The sequence below is a fragment of the Coffea eugenioides genome, chromosome 5 (assembly GCF_003713205.1).
Source record: "Coffea eugenioides isolate CCC68of chromosome 5, Ceug_1.0, whole genome shotgun sequence".
Taxonomy (NCBI): domain Eukaryota; kingdom Viridiplantae; phylum Streptophyta; class Magnoliopsida; order Gentianales; family Rubiaceae; genus Coffea; species Coffea eugenioides.
This window is the reverse complement of record NC_040039.1, coordinates 11622952-11643970: the sequence shown is the minus strand read 5'-3', so window position 1 is coordinate 11643970 and position 21019 is coordinate 11622952. Positions and strand designations below refer to the sequence as shown.

The following is a 21019-nucleotide window of genomic DNA, read 5'->3' as shown; positions in this document are numbered from 1 at the left end:
GTTGGGACAAGTCACGGTTTTAGTGTCTTACTGTATACTGTATACGGGGAAGGATGAAGAAAGATAAGTAGTAACGTACAAATTATGGTTTTAGTACTATTTGATTGCATAAGGGGAAGGAAGAAGAAAGATAACTGGTAACAGATTTTTGATGGGCATTCTCGGAGTTTTGTCATATATTTGCCGTGACATTACAGCCAGTTTGTAAATCAACGTTAGTTGACTGACACAGCCACACAGGGATGTTTTTGTTATGGAGCTTTGAGTTTGAGGGACCTTTTCATAGTTTTGTTAAAAATGAGGGGCTGGTTTGTTATTTGATCAAACCATAGAGGAAGTAAATGTAATTAACCCTAAAATTTTAGGAAAAAGGGGAATAAAAGGGTACAAGGAAAAGGGAAATCGTATCAGGTAAGAGCCAGCAAGGAATACAGAGCACATTACAAGAAACAAAGAACCATATGCAATTATAGATGATCAGAATAGCCAAAAAGCAAGTACAAAAGGAAAAACAGATGGATAAAGGAACGAGACTCCATTAATTGATTAATTCTCACTGACTCTCAAAACAGAATTGATAATAGCAGATTTCATGAATGTAGTAGTAGTTGATATCCAGCTATTGAATTTATGAAAAACAAGGGATCATGTAATTCATTATCACTATTCAATTCTGACATACTATTCAATCATGGAATGTTATCTAACACATCTTCAAGAAAGCACTTCAAGGAAGCATAGGATGATCCTCCTTCATTAGGAGCCAACCTGCTCTTCTCCTTCATTTCCTTCACCTTCTCTTTGATTTCCTTCTCAGGATCCATCAGATGTTTAATCCCTCTTTCAATCACATCTGCACTCAAAATCTCACTGCTCACACCCAGTACGAAATCCCTTTTGAAATCTATTTTGATCTCCACTGCCATTGCCAAGTCTTTCACCATTAGGAATGCATTCTGCTGCTGCTCTGAATAAAGCGGCCAAGTTGCCACTGGCACACCGCACCAAATGCTTTCCAATATTGAGTTCCAACCACAGTGAGAAACAAAGCCCCCCACAGCAGGATGGGATAGAACTGCCGCCTGTGGTGCCCATCCAATAACTTTTCCAACAGCTGCAGTTCGCTGCAAGAACCCTTCTGGCATGACTTCATCCAGGTTCTCATACTCACTTGGAAACTCAAATTTTTCTTTAGGTGAAGGCCTTCTCAATGACCAGAGGAATCGATATCCACTGCGCTCGAGTGCATAGGCAATTTCCTTCACTTGGTCACCATCAAAACTACCTGCACTACCAAAGCAAAGGAACACAACAGAACATTCTGGCTGAAGATCTAGCCATTTCATAATCATCTCAGTTTCTTGATTTTGACTATTGCTTCCCTTCAGATTCAATACAGGCCCTACTGCATATACTGGTGGGATGGTTTTATCATTGCTCAAAGCGTGAATCGCATGGGATTCAAACTCAAGGAAAGTGTTAATTATGATTCCCTTGGTCTTCCTGTATCTCTTTGCCTGATCGAGGAACATGTCGACACTTCCATCCTTCTCAAACAATGCAGATGACAAAAGTTTAGCTGGAACAGGATTGATGTAAGTAGGCAAAGCTAATTCAACGTCTGAATTCTCGTAATGGCTCACATCTTCATTGAGATCATCTCTCAGACTTTGCAACTGGAATAAAACGCCAAGCGTTGCAGCACCGCCTGGGCAAAATATATAGGAAGGAACTCCAAATTCATTGGCTACATCAATCAAAGAGGTGCAAAACATGTCTATGACGATCCCACCAAGATGCGACGAAACACAATTGGATATTTCAGCAAGAACCTCCCTCACACAACTTTTATGGTTGTCGATAAATCGAAACAGAATCGAAAGAAAAGATGACAATTGAGAAGAAGGCTCTTCTTTCATGAGCTCAAGGTACCTTATGTGCAAATTCGGAGTTTCTACCAACGAATTTGTGTAGCTACTGACTTTTGGATCAAAGGGCAGCTTCATAATCAGGACGGTGATCGATAATCGTTCATCACATTCAACGAGAAGCTTTGCTAGTTCAACACATGATACTAAGTGGCCAATCCCTGGTACAGTAACGAAAACCAGCTCTGCTTTTTTCATTTCTGTCGTTTTCTCTGCTAACTTTAGCCAGTTGATTGAAGATGGAAATCCAACCTTTATCTCTCTGGTTTCTACCTAGCTTGCAGCGCACGCCACGTGTATCTTATCTGTTTACATTAAAAGCAGATGTGCCTTTCACACTAGTGAATCGAGTAGAAATCAAAACTACCATGTTTCCAGGATTTTTACTTGATAAATGTAAATGTACTATCAATAAATTGCTTTTTACTGTTGAATTGTGAAATTTTATTATCATTAATCAAGCTAATCATTAAACTCAATATAAAGTAGTTTCTTTCTCGTTTTGACATTTAATTATCTTTATTTAAAGTTAAATGCACTTAATTCTCCTCAATTTTATCAACTTTATGCATTTCAACTCATTAAATAGGCATTTTGTCCCCTGCTTGATGTTTTAGAACAAGAGTAGTTGGATCATTTACCCAATCTAATTACAATTGTGCCAAACGTACTTGTTATCAAATAAGTCAATTGTTACTTCTCTGATGCAAGCCACTTCATTCCAAACTTTTTGTGTTTTCCTTGGGGTGAATTCTTAGTTTATGATGAAAAAAAAAAGTCATTTTACAATTGGGGCGGTTTTTGCAGGTTTTTCTACAAATGGGGTGTTCGCATTACAGGAATGCGAGGTCACTGTAGTGAGCTCGCATTCCGTGAAATTTCTTTTTCTTTTCCTTTTCAACTACCAAACAAATAACATGCACTTCATAAAAATAACTTATATAATTTTTTAAAATAACATTGCGTTATGAAATTTCTAAAATTACAGTTGAAATTGTAACAGATATTAATGACTATTAACTATTACATTCTTATAACTAATATTCATCGGTGTCAACAAATAAATACGATTCATTAATAACAAAGGAAAATTAGAATTTGATAAAAAAAATTTATTTCATAAAAAAGGAAAAAAAGTTAGTATTTTTTCATAAAATATAGTCAACACCTTACATGTTAACAATTTCATTCTATTTTTACATTGATATATGAAATAGATAGAAAGAACTATGCATGTGTACTTTTTCCACCATTTAAATGTATTATAATAACCGTACAATTACCAATTTTTTTTAATATAAAAGAAATATGATTTTTTTTAGAGCACATATTTGATGACTTTAGGCACGTGCAAGTTTTAAAATAAAAAAAAATTATTCCTCTGCTAATTACAGATTTTTAAATAACATTTCTCTAACATTTCTCCGAAATATAAGATTTTAGTAGAGCTTTTAAAATAAGATTTTACTACCGATAGCATTTTAGTAAAGGCAAATTCTACAAAACAAGCAACATTTACAGTTAATTTTACATTTTTTTGGGAGCTCGTAAATTTCATTTTAATTTTTTTTTCTAGCAAATTTGAATTTAATTTTCTGAAAGTCATACTTATAAATGCGAAATCTAACAAAAAAAATTAAATACCATTTTTGGAGGTCAAATTTATCAAATGCGAGCTATTTGAAGAATTAAAAAAAAAAAAACATTTAGGAGCTTGCATTTAGCTCTTACTATTTTCTGGAAAAAATTCTCTAGCTCCCAAAAAAAAAAGCAAAAAAATTTAAATTATACTTAAGCTCGCATTCCGCGAATGCGAGCTCAATAGAGCTGAGCTCGCATTCCGCTAATGTGAGCTCTACTAAGCTCGCATTCGCGGAATGCGAAGACCCCCTTACGGAATATCCCACCAAAATCACCCCTTTTGTAGATTTTTTTTAAAATTCATCACAAAATTGGAAATTTCAACCCGTGGGGACATGGACTTTTCCTTTGCTCAATTTATTTTTCATTCTTCTACAATTGTTAGATTAATTTCGGTTTGCTGGAAGAGACCCCCGGTGAATTTTTGCAAATTAAATATAGATGCGAGTGTAGTAAATGGTAGGGTGTCAGGTGGTGGTTTGGTGTGTGATCACAGAGGTAACTTGGTTTTTGCTTTCTATAAAGAGTTGGGGGAAGCTGAGGTGTTGGAGGCAGAGATTCATGCATTATTATTTGGTCTTCAATTGTGTGGTGAAAGAAATGTCCAGAATTTACAAGTTAAGGTTGATTCTTCTTTGTTGTTTGTTCGATTGTTTCGGGGCAGTGTCTAAATGGCCATTGTGCAATTTTCTTCGTCAAATTAGAGAGCTTTGGCAGTCACTTTCTGCGTCAGTTAGTCATGTTAAATTCCATGGCGGCTAGGCTTGCCACGCTTCATCTTCATTCTGATTCGCTTTTTACTTCCATTCAACAACTTCCTTCAGTGGTTAAGGCTCGCTTGAGTTTAGATGGTAGGGAATTTTTGCATGTGCAGAAATAAATTGTAACTTGTAAGGGAGGAATACTCCTAATTTTTGTTTTCATAAATGTTCTTAGGTCTTTTCAGGCCCTTCTTAAACACTTTATATTTTTATTTTATGATTAATAAAAATTAAAGGTTGGCATCGCTCCCCTGTGTATGGAATTTGGCAATAAAAAAAAATCAAATAAGTTAATTGTCGCTTCTCTAATGCCTGTCACTTCATTTCTAACTACTTTGTTTTCTTCATCTATATTTTCCTAATTTGGATCACACTTCTTCCCTATTATATGGTCGTAAATCAATTTAATTCCAATGAAGTTTTGAACCTGTTGCCTACAAAGTTGCATATGAGAATTTGCCTTATTTTAGTCAATTTTGAGGACTTTCCGTGTTCATTGAGTTCAAAATTCACAAAATGCAAAAAAAAAAAAAAAAGACGCAAGGAAAAAGAAAACTAATCAGGTAAGAGCCTGCACTGGCCATTTGGTCCAGTGGTCATCACCATAATGGTGATGCTAAAGGTCAGGGGATCAACCCCTGCCTCTCACAATTTGGTCACAATATGTGGCTGGTCTTAGTTGACCATCCCCTTGCCCCTTCCCCTAGATTAGGCTAGAGTAGATTATACAACATCTATCGTTGCGGAAAAAAAAAAATCAGGTAAGAGCCTGCAATGATACAGTACACTCGAAGAAAAACCGTGCCACCTTCTCAAGCATTATAAGAGTAAACTATGCTTTAATTGAATGCACCAATTATTGCAACTAGAACGGCACGCACCACAACTACGTGTGACTAAATGCTGTGAAAGACATACTCTGCTCTCAATGCCGCAATAAAGTTGTCATTTTTGGTTTAGCACTATAATACTCCCTAAACTTTTACCTACTCCGAAGTTTAATTAATAAGTTTAGCTATTCACTGTTACTATTAACTGAATTGTAAGTCTACATTGTAAGTCCATTTCACAGTCACGGATTGTATTTGACCTACAAAGTACCATGGAGAAGATTAGAATAGCAAATCAGAGTGCGAAAGGGAAAACAGCAGAAAGCCTAACAAGCAAAAACAGAAAAAAGCATCGACTTTCAAAGTAAAATTAGTTATAGCAGAGATAATGGATATAGTAATGGTTGATCTTCAGCTGTGTATTTAAGAAAAAGAAGCAATAATGCAATACATTATAACAATTCAGATCTGACAAACAATTATGGAATACTATCTATTACATCTTCAAGAAAGCACTTCAAGGAAGAAAAGGATGATCCTCCTTCATTAGGAGCCAACCTGCTCTTCTCTTTCATTTCCTTCACCTTCTCTCTGATTTCATTCTCAGGATCCATGAGATGTTTAATCCCTCTTTCAATCACATCTGCACTCAAAATCTCACTACTCACACCCAGTACGAAATCCCTTTTGAAATCTATTTTGATCTCCACTGCCATTGCCAAGTCTTTCACCATTAGGAATGCATTCTCCTGCTGCTCTGCATAAAGCGGCCAAGTTGCCACTGGCACACCGCACCAAACGCTTTCCAATATTGAGTTCCAACCACAGTGAGAAACAAAGCCCCCCACAGCAGGATGGGATAGAACTGCCGCCTGTGGTGCCCATCCAATAACTTTTCCAACAGCTGCAGTTCGCTGCAAGAACCCTTCTGGCATGACTTCATCCAGGTTCTCATACTCACTTGGAAACTCAAATTTTTCTTTAGGTGAAGGCCTTCTCAATGACCAGAGGAATCGATATCCACTGCGCTCGAGTGCATAGGCAATTTCCTTCACTTGGTCACCATCAAAACTACCTCCACTACCAAAGCAAAGGAACACAACAGAACATTCTGGCTGAAGATCTAGCCATTTCATAATCATCTCAGTTTCTTGATTTTGACTATTGCTTCCCTTCAGATTCAATACAGGCCCTACTGCATATACTGGTGGGATGGTTTTATCATTGCTCAAGGCCTGAATCGAATGGGATTCTAGCTCAAGGAAAGTGTTAACTATGATTCCCTTGGTCTCCTTGAATCTTCTGACCTGATCCAGGAGCATGTCGCCACCTCCATCCTTGTCAAAAAATGCAGGTGACAAAAGTTTAGCTGGAACAGGATTGATGCAAGTAGGCAAAGCTAATTCATCGTCTGAATTCTCGTAATGGCTCACATCTTCATTGAGATCATCTCTCAGACTTTCCAACTGGAATAAAACGCCAAGCGTTGCAGCGCCGCCTGGGCAAAATATATAGGAAGGAACCCCAAATTCATTGGCTACATCAATCAAAGAGGTGCAAAACATGTCTATGACGATCCCACCAAGATGCGACGAAACAGAATTGGATATTTCAGCAAGAACCTCCCTCACACAATTTTTATGGTTGTCGATAAATCGAAACAGAATCGAAAGAAAAGATGACAATTGAGAAGAAGGCTCTTCTTTCATGAGCTCAAGGTACCTTATGTGCAAATTCGGAGTTTCTACCAACGAATTTGTGTAGCTACTGACTTTTGGATCAAAGGGCAGCTTCATAATCAGGACGGTGATCGATAATCGTTCATCGCATTCAATAAGAAGCTTTGCTAGTTCAACACATGATACTAAGTGGCCAATCCCTGGAATAGGAACGAAAACCAGCTGTGCTGTTTTCATTTCTTTCGTTTTCTCTGCTAACTCTAGCCAGTTGATTGAAGATTGAAATCCAACCTTCGTCTTTCTATTTTCTAAATAGTTTGCTTGCGCATGCCACGTGTATCTTATCTGTTTACATGAAAAGCAGATGTGATGCCTTTCACTAGTGAATCGAACAAAAATCAAAACTACCATGTTTCCAGGATTTTTACTTGATAAATTTAAATTTACTATCAATAAATTGCTTAGCAGTGTTGAATTGTGAAATTTTATTATCAGTAATCAAGCTAATCATTAAAGTCAATATAAAGTAGTTTCTTTCTCGTTTTTATATTTAATTATATTTATTTAGGGTTAAATGCACTTAACTCTCCTCAATTTTATCTGCAGTTGCACTTTATGCATTTGAACTCATTAAATAGGCATTTTGTCCCCTTACTTGATGTTTTAGAACAAAAGTACTCTAACCATATTATGAGTTCAGGGGATAAAGTACGATGCAAAGTAACATTGTGAGAGTTTTATAGCTATTTATAACTTTCCAAAGTTACAGTGTCCTTCGTGTTATTACATTTCTTATTACATTCCTATTTAAAGATGGCAGCGGAGCAAATTTGAAATGGGAGGAGTACCCTTAACTGATCCATTCTCCAAAAAACTCCCTAGCCCCCTCCCCATGCCCACTATCTCTCCCCCTTGCACCCTACTAGCTCTAGGGTGTCCCTATCTCGCACCCTACTAATAATGAACTTGCTAATAATTGTTCTACATTTTTTCCTCCAAAAAATGTAAAATTATCTACATCTTTAAACTTGCTAATAAAGTTTAAAGATTATTTTGATCTTTTGAATTTATTTCTCTATATCTGATTTTATATAAAATCAATCAATTATCGTACTTTTTTTATATATCTATAAACAACATCAAAATAGAAAAAATAAACTAACGTAACAAAATTATTGGTTAATGACAATAAATTAACTAGAAATATTGCATTAATTTATTACAAGAAAAATCATATTATTGATTTTAATATTACATACATATAGTTTTATTGTATTGTATATTTTTACGTTCTACATATCTAAATATATAATATTAAATTACTAGCAGGGAGCGGGATAGGGGTATTTTTCCCGTCCTCCCAACCCATTTAAAGCAGTAGGAGAAAGGTCTCCCCCGACTAGGGCTGCAAACGAGCCGAGTCGAGTCGACCTTTGGGCTAATCGAGCCGAGCCTCGACTAAATTTTACCAAGTTCGAGCTCGAGCTCGAGCTCGAAAAAAATTAAAAAAATATTAAGGATATATATGTAATTTTACTATTAAAATAATAAAATAATAATATATATATATATATACTTAAAAATAAAAATATATATATACTTAAAATAAAAAAAATAAAAAATATTATATATATACTCGAACACGCGCGAACTTAATATTTTGAACTCGAGTTCGAGCTCGATTTCAACTCGAGCCACTCGCGAGCAGCTCGATTCGTTTGCAGCCCTACTCCCGACCTTATTGGTCATGGATATCCGCCCTATTGTCATATTGAATCCTATTTTTAAATTGATAAAATCACAATTAACAATTGCTGAGAGCCTCTGGTGATAAAATCACAATAATCCAATGTTTTTACTGATATTTTTTTCTAATTTTTTGGTATTAAAATGAACAATAAATCAAAAAGAAATGGCCCAAAACTACTACAAAATTATGATTATCCCATTACTCAAAAAATTCATAAACTCTAAATGAATTATAACAACATTTTCTTTTCTATCTTATAAATCTAAATCCATAATAGAATACCATCAAAAGTATCCTATCATAGTGATAAAATTATTATTATAGTTATTTATCAAATAGTAGGTATGGACATGAAAAATTTGGTACCTTTTCCTTATAATTATATTAGATAATCTTATAATTGTATACAAAAATAAATTAAAACTCATTACACAAGTGCATATTTGGGTATTCATTTAAAAATTTGATCAAGTAAATATTATTTTAAGGTTTTGTTACTAACACTATCAAATCAAGGGAAGTAGGTGTAATTTTTCAAAACTCAGGGGAGCTCAATGAAATTGTCAGAAACCTCGGGGAGGTATCTGAAATTATCTCTATTAATTATTGGAGACTAGTTATAGGTTAAAGGGGGATAATGTAATTATTCTCTTCATTACTTCTGAGGTTGAAGTAGTTAACTAGCAGATTTGATAGTAGGAAACATTCGTAGATGTTCTTGGTACTATAGTTTTCTCTTTGATGTTTAAATATATTTGGAACTTTACAGTGAAAATCTTTATTAAATTTTTAGATTTGGAGTATCTATTATTATTCATATTTGTTTTACATGCATATGTTTGTCGTTAGACATGATTTCTGTTACTAGTGTAGATTTTAATATTTAATGAAATTTGAATTGTTTTATAAAAAAAAAATTATGAATCTAATCGTTAGAACAACATCTGCTATAGTGTTCACAAAAATGTCCGTTCTTAAAAGCATTGCAAAAATTTTATTGTGATTTTTTCACTTTTAAAACAGTAAAATCACCGCAATGAGTTGTTTCCACTTTCTAGCTATTGAAATTGTGAACTTGGGGAAAATTCAACCACTCAAAGTTTGCAACATATCCAGAGAAAACCCACTTCAAAATGCGGGGATCCAAGATTTTGGACTATTAATTTCAGACTCCTCGCTTGAGGTTTTTAATATATTTTATTGTCCTCCCTAAAGTTTTGAAAATATTATTAACCTCCTTGAAACTCTAATTTTCTTGTAACCATTCAACTCAATTTAGAAAGAGACACAATAAAAACTGATTTCAGAAGAGAGAAGATTTTGTAATTTAACATGCCCCTTAACTATTTCTCACCAAAAACAAGATAAAATAAGCCAAATTACTTTTTTTTTTACTGTATGCATGATCCAACTCATTCTTTTCACTTTCTAGTCTATTATTAGCTATAATCAACAAGAAATTTTCATCATCCGCTACTAAAAAATAATAGCTTTCGAAGTTTAACAAAAGAAAACTCTTTTCTCTTATCTTAAGATGTTGTTATTACCAGTGGCGGAGCCAAAAAAAAATCTTAATGGGAGCAAAATAACACTAAAATTTTTTATCTACTCTTTTTCTAGTTTTTTAAGCAAAAAAAAAAAAAAAATTCACCAACAAGTACAAATGATACATATATTCCATGAAAAACATAAAAAGACAAACTCAAAATTATTAATGTAATAATAATTTTATTTCAAAAACAAACTAAACTATTTACAATTGTTCACGACGAGTTTTCATATTTTGATAACGGTTTACGACTTTCTCATTTTGAACTTCACGAAGTATATTTTTCTCAATATAAGTAACTAAACAATTATTCATCCAAGTGTCTCCCATTTTATTTCATAACCGATACTTCACTATATTCATAGGTGAAAAAGCCCTTTCTACTGTAACTGTAGCAACAGACACAATCAAAACCAACTTTAAGAGCATATAAACCAATGGATACACAATATCTCTCTTAGTCTCCACCAACCTTTGAGCTAGATCAGAGATTTTTCTTAAATCGAGAAATTCCTTAGCCGATTTCAAGTCATTAATTTAAGTATCCAATTCAGTGTCAAGTGCAAGAATATCAGTGTCAAGTGCAAAAATATCCAACTTAGAATATCCAATTCAGTGTGGGATGGCAGATGGGATGTGCTTATGAGCAAAGTTCGGTGTGGATAGATTTGTGGCTCTATTGGGGGGAAAATGGGAAATCAGAGGAGTAATAAATGATGGAGAAAAGGGAAATTGGGAAGTGGGACAAAGGAAGTAAATGATGGATTAAAAAAGAGAGACCGTCGATTGTGGGGGGAAAATTGGGGACAGAGGAGGAAAGGGAATTTGGGGAGTGGGGGCACACTCAAAATTACGTTAAAATTGTATAAATATTATAAGAATTTAAGGGAGGCAGTGGGGGCCCGACGTCCCGTGCCTCCAATGCCCCCACCTTAAATGCGTCCCTAGTTATTACCACAATTTTGAGAGGAATTAGAGCCCGTCTTCAAGCCTCTCAAACCCCTAGTTTTGACTTTTTGACCAGTATCTCTGTCCAAGCAAGCTTCTCATGTCTTACTTCTATTATTTGTCAAGCATATCAATTAAAAAAAAGGGTGCCTAGTATTTGGCACTCGTTTCAATTAGGCGCCCTTTTCAATGATAAATTGGTTATGTTTTCAGATTTCAAATTAGGATGTTGTTGCGGTATGTTTAGATATCAAAACAGATGTGTGGAAAGTTAAGGGAAAATACATTCAAGCATTTGTGGCCACAAACGGTAAGGGAAGTGTGTTGGCTGGGCACGTGGAAAGGGCTTTCGTGACGTGCAACCGGAAGAGCTATTGGGCGTTGAAGGGGACTCCAACCGAGCATGTGAAATGTGGAGGGGACGAAATTAAGCAACTAGCAAAGTGAGGGTTTGTACGTGAAAGTACGGCAGGGAAAAAAGGCACGAAGCTTACTGGATAAGCTAAACAGTGTAGGTGTATTAGAAAGGAAGAAGCGCCAAAACTGGAGCAGGAGGAATAGCAGAAGATAGGGATTTGTTATGGAGCTGGCGGCCGAAATAGATGCTTCGGATATGTAGTGGGATAGTGAAAGAGAAAGTGAAAATGTAGTATCGCTGATGCATGAGAGTGGAACACCTTCGAATTATAAAAGTTGCAGCAGTGAAAGGAAGGCCATTCGTCGGACGGCGGAAACAATGGTAAGCCACTCAACTCATTCCGTGAAGAATATGGTGGATTGGCTCTCGGATGAGCAGCGGCAGGCTGTCAGAGAGTTTGGATTCGGGTCAATTTTGAATGTGAAGGGAGTAGAGGTTGATGAAGAGATGTTGAACTAGCTGGTGGATAACTTTGATGTAGATCGGAGGACACTGAACGTTCATGGGTACTGTCTACAGGTGACAGCCGAGGATGTGGAATGTGTACTTGGCTTGAGCAGCCGTGGGAAAGATATTGAAAGCGAAAAGCAAAGGCAAGAGATGGATACAGAGTTGGAAAGAGAATTGAATATCAGAATAAATAGCGGTGAAATTGTAGTGGAGGAATTGAGGCACAGTATATGTAGTTTGCATAACGAAGGCTTAGAATTGAAAGTAAAGTTCGTACTGTTTATTGTTGGTAGGTTGTTAGCACCAAGTTTGGATGACACAGTGAGCCGGGATCTGATGGCTGTAGTGGCTACAGAGGAGAATATGGAAAATTTGAACTGGTCGAAATTCATACTAGACAATTTGGTGAAGAGCATTCGTGATAGAGACGGCAACGAATAGCGGGATGTGCACTTTTCTTGATGGTATAAGAAAGACGCACCATTTTGTATTAGAGATAGGAATTGCTGGAATAATGAAATTAAACTTTGATATAAATGACCTGTAAATGATGGTAGGCGTGTTTGTCCGTGCAGATTTACTATCTGGAACGATTCTATATCGAGGGTGAGGACGAGTTTCGCAAGTTCCAGCCGAGAGGGTCGAGGCTAAGATTTTGGGGAAGGTACGAGATTAATGAAAGCGTGCGAATATTAAGGAGGAATCACATATTTGAGGGGGAACAGGTAATGTAAAATCCTTTCGTGTGAATTGTTGTTAAAATTGCAATCTGCATTTTGTGACGTTACTAGTAGTACAAAACTGAAGGCTTGTAGTGACAGGGCAATGTGCAGTTTTACAATAACATAAGCTGTAGAGAAGACATTGATAGAAGACTGATTGAAATTGAATGTGGTAATAAAGATGTGAATGATAGTATTGGTAGAATGGAAGTAATGATTGAATGTCGTTTTGAAAGGCTGAGGAGCATGTATGAAAGTGGAAGGGTGTGCAAAACAAACCGGGCACTTGGTGTGGAGGGTGGGCAGAAGGACGATTGGCGTGGTAATGTTAAAAGAGGGAGTGAGTTACAAAAAATTAGTCCTACAATGCCAGATGTTAGGTCCAAAAGCAGGAGTGAAAATGATACAGTAACTACGAATAGTACTGTAATGGGTGAAAAGAGTGCATCGAAAATTACAAAGTGGAGGAGTAGAAAGAGACTAAGGATGGACAATACGGAGAAGCCTGTGTGGGAAGACAAACAAAACAGAAGGCAAGGTAAAAGAATAAAGGTATGCATCGGTTTGTGGCAAGGTATTTCGTAGCATTAGAAAAGTAAAGTATAAATTGTAGTTTTATGTACAGATGGATAGCAGTGGGATGAAAGAGCGTCAAACGAAGATGGTTGCTTTATTGGCAAATGTGAGTATTCCAACGTTCCAGAATTACTAAAGTATGGGAAAATATAGACAATGAAAGATGACATATTTTTGTGGTAGCAGGAAACGAGGCTGGCATCTATCGGCAAAAAATTGAGTGAGGGACGAGCAAAAATACTGAAGTTCTTGTTTGACACTCAGCTGTCGCAAGGGTATGTACTGGATCATGGATTTGTTAAATCAACAGTTCTATTTTGTTTTATCCTTTATTTGAAATTGCAATGGCAAAGGGGACAGAAAAGTATTTGCAATTATAAGGTTGACTAAATATGTAGTATGATTATCCCTATAGGGGAGAGGGCATAGGAACGAAAATCTTGGAAGCAGTTAAAATTGATTTACAAGTGAGCATAAAACTTACAATTTGTGTGCTGTCAATCATGCCTGCTTATATAAAAAGCAAGGGTAGGTAACATGCTTGCATATAGAATAAAAGGTAAGTATTCCAGAAGTTTGAGAATGGAACTACAATGATAACTTAATGACCCTTATGGTGAGTACATAACCGCCTTAGGCTAACTCAATGACCCTAAGGACGGATTGAGTCATTGAAACCGTGATTGCTGGTTGTATTAGTGAGGAAGAGCGAACCTAAAGCTGATATCAAGTTTATAGATTATGAAACCGTAATACACATAGGGAAAAGATTAATGTACCCTGTTGTAATGACAGGGAAGTACTGGTGTCAATTAAGGGGCAGACAGCAAGTCGGGATGCAATGGGGTCCTTGCTTCCTGAAAAACCCATGGCATGTGATGTGAGTAAATCGAGGGATTAAAATTGGGTGGTGTTATGTGGACTGTTTCATGGAGGACGAAGTGATGTGACTTGAGTTTGGTGCAGATAATAAATTGCTATTGTGCGATGAAAACAGCAAGGCAGCAAAGGCGTGCTGTAGATCAGTCAATTCGATAGTGGTTCATGCCAACTTGGTTTCAGGTACAAGTGTTCGGCCAAAGTTGGGGGTGTATGTACGTACATTCATATTAAAATGTCATATTTTACTGTCGTGTTGTAGCAAGAGATTTTGGAGTTCAACAAATCAGTAGACGAGCTCTACTGTACATATCTACAGGAATGTAAAGTAGGAGGTAATATAAAAAAGTGCGAGAAGGTACGAGAAGCTGCCCTGTTATGTAACATAATTGAATAGATACAGATTCCCATGATGATGACTAACTAACCGCTGTTATGCTTCAGATATTCGTGCCAATGTGGCACAATGAGCATTGGTATATGTGTGTGGTGGACATGGCAAGCGAAGAAGTATTAATTTATGATTCAATGAGAGGACACAAGCAAACGGATATGAATAGGCGCAGCTCCGTGGAGACAATGATAAACTAAGTTGGTTTGTCAAACATTTCATGAACACGACCATCACATTTACAATTGGTGGCAGTAAACTTAAAATTGCATATGATTTTCTTGTATAGCCCTTAGATTGAAAGGTTTGAAGCAGCGCTGACTTATGGTTTGGAGGGGCAGTATTCGTCATGCCTTTGGCTGTACAAAATAAAAGCTGCAGCCACATGTCCACAGCAACGGAATGCGTAAGTTGCATGTGCATAGGTTTGGAAGTTTTTTCCATTGTTCAGCAACGGTTGTGTCTAAATTTGTGGTTATGGTTTGTAATGCAGGTGGGATTGTGGGTTATTCATGCTAAAGTACATGGATATGTTATCAAGTGGAATTGGAAGCTGGAAATGGAATCAGGTAAGGAAAAAGGAATGGCGTCGTGTGCTGTAACAGTAAGTGTGTTTGCTTGCTTTGGTTGCGAACGATGGAGATAGTATCAAATTTATCGGTGCAGTACAATTCGGAGTAGGAGCGGCGCAAAGTAGCACTGTCTTTGGTTCTGGATGATGCCAACGTTGTCCGTCATCAAATTATGAGGAAAGCGAACATGCGCAGGAGGTTGGAGATGAATAAAGTTGAGGTTGGATGAAGGTGGCAAGATAGAGAGACAAAGTAGCGGCATTTTGTGGAAAGGGGCATGTAATAGGGGCTATCATACTCAGATGCACGTCGTCGTAGCCCAAAATGTAGAAGACGAAGACAGAGAGTCCAAAAGCTGCTATAGTAAGGCAAGCGGTTGGTGTGTATCTATGAGTTTCATTAGAGGAAGGGAAAGCAAAGTTCAACCGAGCAAACTCGCCAGCGGTGGTGTGGGGAGACCTTGCCATGGGGATAACGAGTACCACAATCTTCATGTGGTCGAGTGTTAAGAGAAGATTTGTGGTTGGTTATGACTAGCGTACAGTGATCCAGGGTATGCACTCATTAAAAATAAATAAAAAAAGATTGAAATATTTGATTTGTGGTAATTAATAATTAACGCATTTAAATTTATGTTTCGCGAGAGTTTATGAATTAGGTGTGTTGACGTATCCAAAACAATTTGTCTTAAAACGGAGTTTAAACCTGCAATAGGTTAGTTTCTTGCTTTGCATTCTATGCTAACGGGTAAATGGCACTCAAGTATAATATCGATCCGATTTTATCGAACAAATAAATTAGCCATACATAGCTGGTGTTTTATTGCAAACCGTGTTGAATTAAATTTTATCCGATAAGTGAATTTGTAAGTATGGGATATTGGTACTCTGTTGTCATAGTGGAGGAAATCCATAAAGAACCGGTGTTTTATTGGAAAAGGGGTTTAATTTACATTTAGCTGATAAATGAATATTTTTTTAACGGAAAAGAGTTACCTTGTACTTATAACGGAGAAAGCCATAAAGAGCTGCTCTTTTATTCGACAACGGGTTTAAGTACATTTCATCCAGTAAATACATTTATTTTTAAGACACCTGGATACTTTGTCAGTGTAACACGGTCGCAAGCCATAAAGAGCTGATATTTATTCAACAACGGCTTTAACTATATTTCATCCGATAAATACATTTGTATTTGATGCACGTTGGGGACTGTGTCAGTTTAACGGAAGAAAGCCTTAAAGAGCTACTCTTTTATGAACAACGGGTCTATTTTTTTGCTTTTTGATAAATGAATTTGTATTTGAGGAACTTGGATACTGGTGACTGTATGAAAGAAGAAAGGCATAAAGAGGTTGACTTTTATAACACAACGCCTTTAACTATATTTTGTCTGATACAAAAATTCATCATTCCCACTATATCCTAAAATAAATTTCTAAATGCACTGCAAAGCTTTCTCGGTGGCCCTGTGTCATGTACTTTCTCAACTTCCAGCAAGTTGAGAAATCAGAAAACTGGGCTTTCTTCCGTTCTTCACCCATAATTCACCAATAACTAATATTTTTCCGTTCTTCACCTATAATTCACCCGTAATTCTCTTGTTCCGTTCTTCACCCATAACTAATATTTTATATAATTATAATTATATAATCTATTAACATTATATACACATATATATTATACGGGATAATTTCACAAATCTCCCCTGAATTAGCGTATGGAGAAATGGGAAACTGGATAATTTATGAAGGAAAGCCATAAAGAGCTGGTGTTTTATTAGAGAACTGATTTTATTTTTATTTTATTCGATAAATAAATTTTTTTATGGAAAAGGGTACTCTGTTCTTATAATGGAGAAAAGCCATAAACAGCTGGGGTTTTATTGGAAAACGAGTTTTTATATATTTTATGCGATAAATAAATCTATTAATGGAAAAATGGGTTCTTTGTTCTTATAATGGAGGAATGTCATAAAGAGCTGATCTTTTATGGGAAAGTGATACATTATGGAAGTGACCGCGATTTGGTTTATGAAATTATTCCAAAAAATTTAGAATTAGTTTATTTATTTATTTAAATAATTATAATATATATTTATATAATACATTATATAATTGTACTAATATTTTTTATAATTATAGAGAATATTATATATTAATTAGTATAATTTTTCGTATATATTAGTATATTTATAATAACAAATATAAGTATAATTATATAATATATTATTACCATATACACATATATATTATAAATATATGCACATATAATATACATTTATAAATATATATGTGGAATCTCAATGAGCTGAAGGTTAACATTTGAGTAAAATTGGGCAAATAGCTCAAGATGCAAGAAAAAAATAGCAACTTATTATTTGGAAATTCAACTTATTATTATTCACCTTGTAGGAATGCATATGCAATTGTTTTAGAAATTTGTCTTGCTCAAATATTCTATTTATTGGAACAAGAAAACTAATGTTTGGACTTTGATTTAAAAATTGAAAGGGTAAATATGTAAAGTTGCATTCTCATAAAATTCTTTTTTTCCACATCTCTCCAACTCTCAAATAAGGGAAAGATGTTTGTTTTCTTTTCTTTCGTTGAACTCCCAAACGAAATATGCATCTTTTCCTTTCTTTTCTAAGTTATCTCTTCTTTTGTCTTCTCTTCCTTCGTAAACTCCCAAAGTAATCCTAAAGCCGATATCTAAATTTTTGTTTAAGAGAAAGGGGTATTTAACCGTACATTCAGAAACCTAGTGCTCGCGCGTGACGGGGCAAAACATGTTAAGAACCCTGTTGACTGTAGATACTAGTGGTCGTGACGAAGCTATCAATATTGCATTCATGTGAATTTAACAAAATTCTGCTGTTCTACGCAAACCAGACAGTGAAAAGCTATGGAAGTGGGTGTAATGAACAATAATTTCATGTTAACAATCAATTGAACACCAAACCAAGAACACCACCACAGCAGTCTTGCTCTGCTACAATTTGCTTCCATACCCTGCATGTGTCTCTATACCCATGGCATATTTACAAGAATATAATAGCAGTATTTGCTGCAGAATCATAGAATCCAGCCAATTATATTTTCTGCATGAAACCGTTCAACAATAAACGCATCGCTTGCACTGTCTACACAAACACGACTCTGGGCAAACCACGAACTTCCCATGAAGTTTCTCCTGTTTCAATATTCCAATAATACACTAAACCATTTTCTTCATGCAAGACAACCTTCCAGCCTGAAGTCACATCCCCAACAAGGGGTATGTCCAAGCTGCTGGGTATGTTACCTATTCCGTCAAACCATTTGCATGATGGGAAACATCTATGCCTGCGTCATGTGCATCCCTTCAACAACGTATTCCATTTTGTCCAATGAATGCATCAATACAGGCTCACAAAAGTATTGTAAGTTCTCCAAGCCTGTCAGCAGCTTAGACATCCCCATTCAAAAGTGAGGCAATCTTAAACTCCTAGTCCAGCAACTAATTTTCACTATCCAATGACATATTCAACCAAGGGTTAGCTAAAGGAATACATTACTCATACAGACTTCGTGTTGGTTAACAGATTCCATTGCTGGACTTTATTTGGTACAGACGCAAAGCAAGGAGCCTAGCTCAATTAATGTCAACCATTGCTCCCTGACCAACTGTTAGTATTGCACGTATCCGAGAGGTTAACCAGACGGACAGATTTAGTGAGTGACATTTAGATCCTTAATGTTTAGACGAGAAGTTGCCAACAAACAATTATAATGAAAATAGGCTAAACTTACTACATGCCAACGTTTGTAGCAGGAGTATATGGCTGACGCATCCTGCATTTGACAGCAATTACAGCCATTATCTGATAATTTTTCCTCATGTGCATTCGGGATCCTACAGACAACATACGTCATTCCCAACTTCGACATTTTTAGAATTTGCATAAAAAAAACTCAGCGACAGCCCTTTGCAAACAAAAACAGAAGTAGGGGAAGAAAGTAGTACCAACATATATGAATTAGACAGGCCCAGTGTCTCACTAAAGCACAACAGTTTTGCTTGTGTGTCCCATCAGAAGAGAGGTTCTCTCCTTCCAATGGTTTGGAGAAGCTTCCGTACAGTGAACGGTCCATAAACTGATCTTCATCGTGCTTTCAAACTTTCCTTTTTTTCTTGCTTTGTGCATATGATCAGACACAATTTTAGCTATCATAACGAGGTGTTGAACTATTGTGAACATATTCCTGAACATGAATGCACTGGATACCTCCAGAAAATATCTGTTTGGGGCTTCTTGTTTGCCCGTCACTTGTTTTGCTGTGTTCTGCAGTCCAAACTTGCTGTCAACACTAACATAAAAGTTCCAATCCACACTGCCTTTTGTTACGGGTGATTGTCCAAAATGGTTTCGCTTAATGAAATCTTGTACATTATCAGCACTGGCCAATTTCTTCAGGTGTCGTAAAAAATCTCTTTCAGGATCTGCAAATAAGTTTTGTGTCAGGCTAGCTGAATACCCTGTGCTTGCCGTAGCAAAAGCCACATTTCAAAGCATCGCGAACCGCGTCTTATCCAAATAATTGTATTGTACAGTGTAACATGTATAAGAGGTGGGAAAGATGGCATTGTACGGCTGAAGAATGAGTAATATGGAAACAGTTAGCCCTGATCATGTTATTTGTGCATACCGGAACATATACATAACGATCAGTGGGTATGGTGCACTTACAGAATTAAGGAATGATTTACACGGAGAATCATCGACTAATATCGTGTTAGAGCTGTTGTACGACTTATATTCTCCCCACACATGTTTCAAGTCCTTAAACATCACCGTTTTGTCTGGATTTTCCCTAAGGCTGGTTGTGTCATAGTGCACCACGACTGATCCTGCACAATATTGATTGTTCCCGACTTTCATTTATCAGAAATCTTACACACGGACTGACTACACACAATCGAAGTAATTTGTGAATGACATCTCACCTAAACAAATAACAGTCTCTGCTCCAAACGTTCATTCATTTTTTTGGATAGACTGTCCAACACTGGTTGAATATTATGGCTGCAGAAAACACAAATGTCTTGAATTCCAATGATAACAGAAAAACTTGTATTGAAGTTCTAGTTAATGAAGTAATTCAATATAGGTTAGCGGATACCTTAACTTTGATGATCAAACAGCCACCTCAAAATATGACGGACAGACCTTCAAAAATTCAAAGCAATGTGGTCTGAAATTAAAGTCCCAATTTCTGGTCATCCTTGTAAATGCACTGCCCAGAAACACTCCATTCAAATCAAGAATAAAAAACTTCTTCTTTGAATCATTGGCGGACGCAAGTTCTGGCGGGCTTTTTGTTACCCTTGTACCTTCGACTGGGGAAAAATTGAAGGCATACAACATTTCAGCACTTGGATTTTGCATGTGAGATCCAATTTGAATGTCATAATGTGAAATCAAACAAGAGAAATTGGAAAGTGTAAAGCAAAGTTCTGGGGTCGAGAATTTATTACAATGTCGTGAGCAGCAGCCCTGCAATAATGGAATAGCGGGAGTAAAAAAGTAATTTGTGAATGCGATGGTCACGAGGAGATGCATCGGAACAGAGGTACATACACTTTTTATGGTTTCCTTTATACAATAATTAATTTCGTACCAATAATTTGCTACAGCCCTAAAGAATTTAAAATTTAATATTGCCTTCATATGCAACGAACCAATTACAGTAAAGGCGAGACATAATGTACCGTTCCTTGTTTCCTGATGCCCCACATCCTTGGTACCATCATCTTGCAAATCTCCTCTGGTTACAGTCTCATGTACCTGTTTATTTTCTATCAGGAAAGCAGCATAAGCGAACGGGTCCGCAAGTTTCCCCAAAGCGATCTCCTAGGCAATAAATTTTCTAGCAATGACAAC

At 36.3% G+C, this 21019-nt stretch overlaps 1 protein-coding gene across 2 annotated transcripts; it reads right to left on the bottom strand.

Annotated features, from left to right (window-relative positions):
• Positions 1-516: 516 nt before the first annotated feature.
• Positions 517-7098, bottom strand: LOC113770054 (anthocyanidin 3-O-glucosyltransferase 2-like). Of its 2 annotated transcripts, none has more exons than XM_027314406.1 (2): positions 6576-7098; positions 517-1649 (listed from the first exon to the last, which is right to left on the bottom strand). In XM_027314406.1, the coding sequence occupies exons 1-2, from the start codon at positions 7074-7076 to the stop codon at positions 690-692; spliced, it is 1461 nt and encodes a 486-aa protein (XP_027170207.1). In that variant the 5' UTR covers positions 7077-7098; the 3' UTR covers positions 517-689. The 2 variants fall into 2 exon arrangements, with proteins under 2 accessions (XP_027170207.1, XP_027170206.1); XM_027314405.1 differs by having other exon boundaries at positions 517-1652; positions 6579-7098.
• Positions 7099-21019: the final 13921 nt, after the last annotated feature.

Excerpts from the sequence above, each read along its gene's own strand:
- LOC113770054 (XM_027314406.1), bottom strand. The coding sequence starts at position 7,076 with ATGAAAACAGCACAGCTGGTTTTCGTTCCTATTCCAGGGATTGGCCAC. Across the intron at positions 1,650-6,575 it reads ATGTGAGCCATTACGAGAAT|GAAGATGTGAGCCATTACGA; the intron begins TCAGACGATGAA and ends GATGATCTCAAT.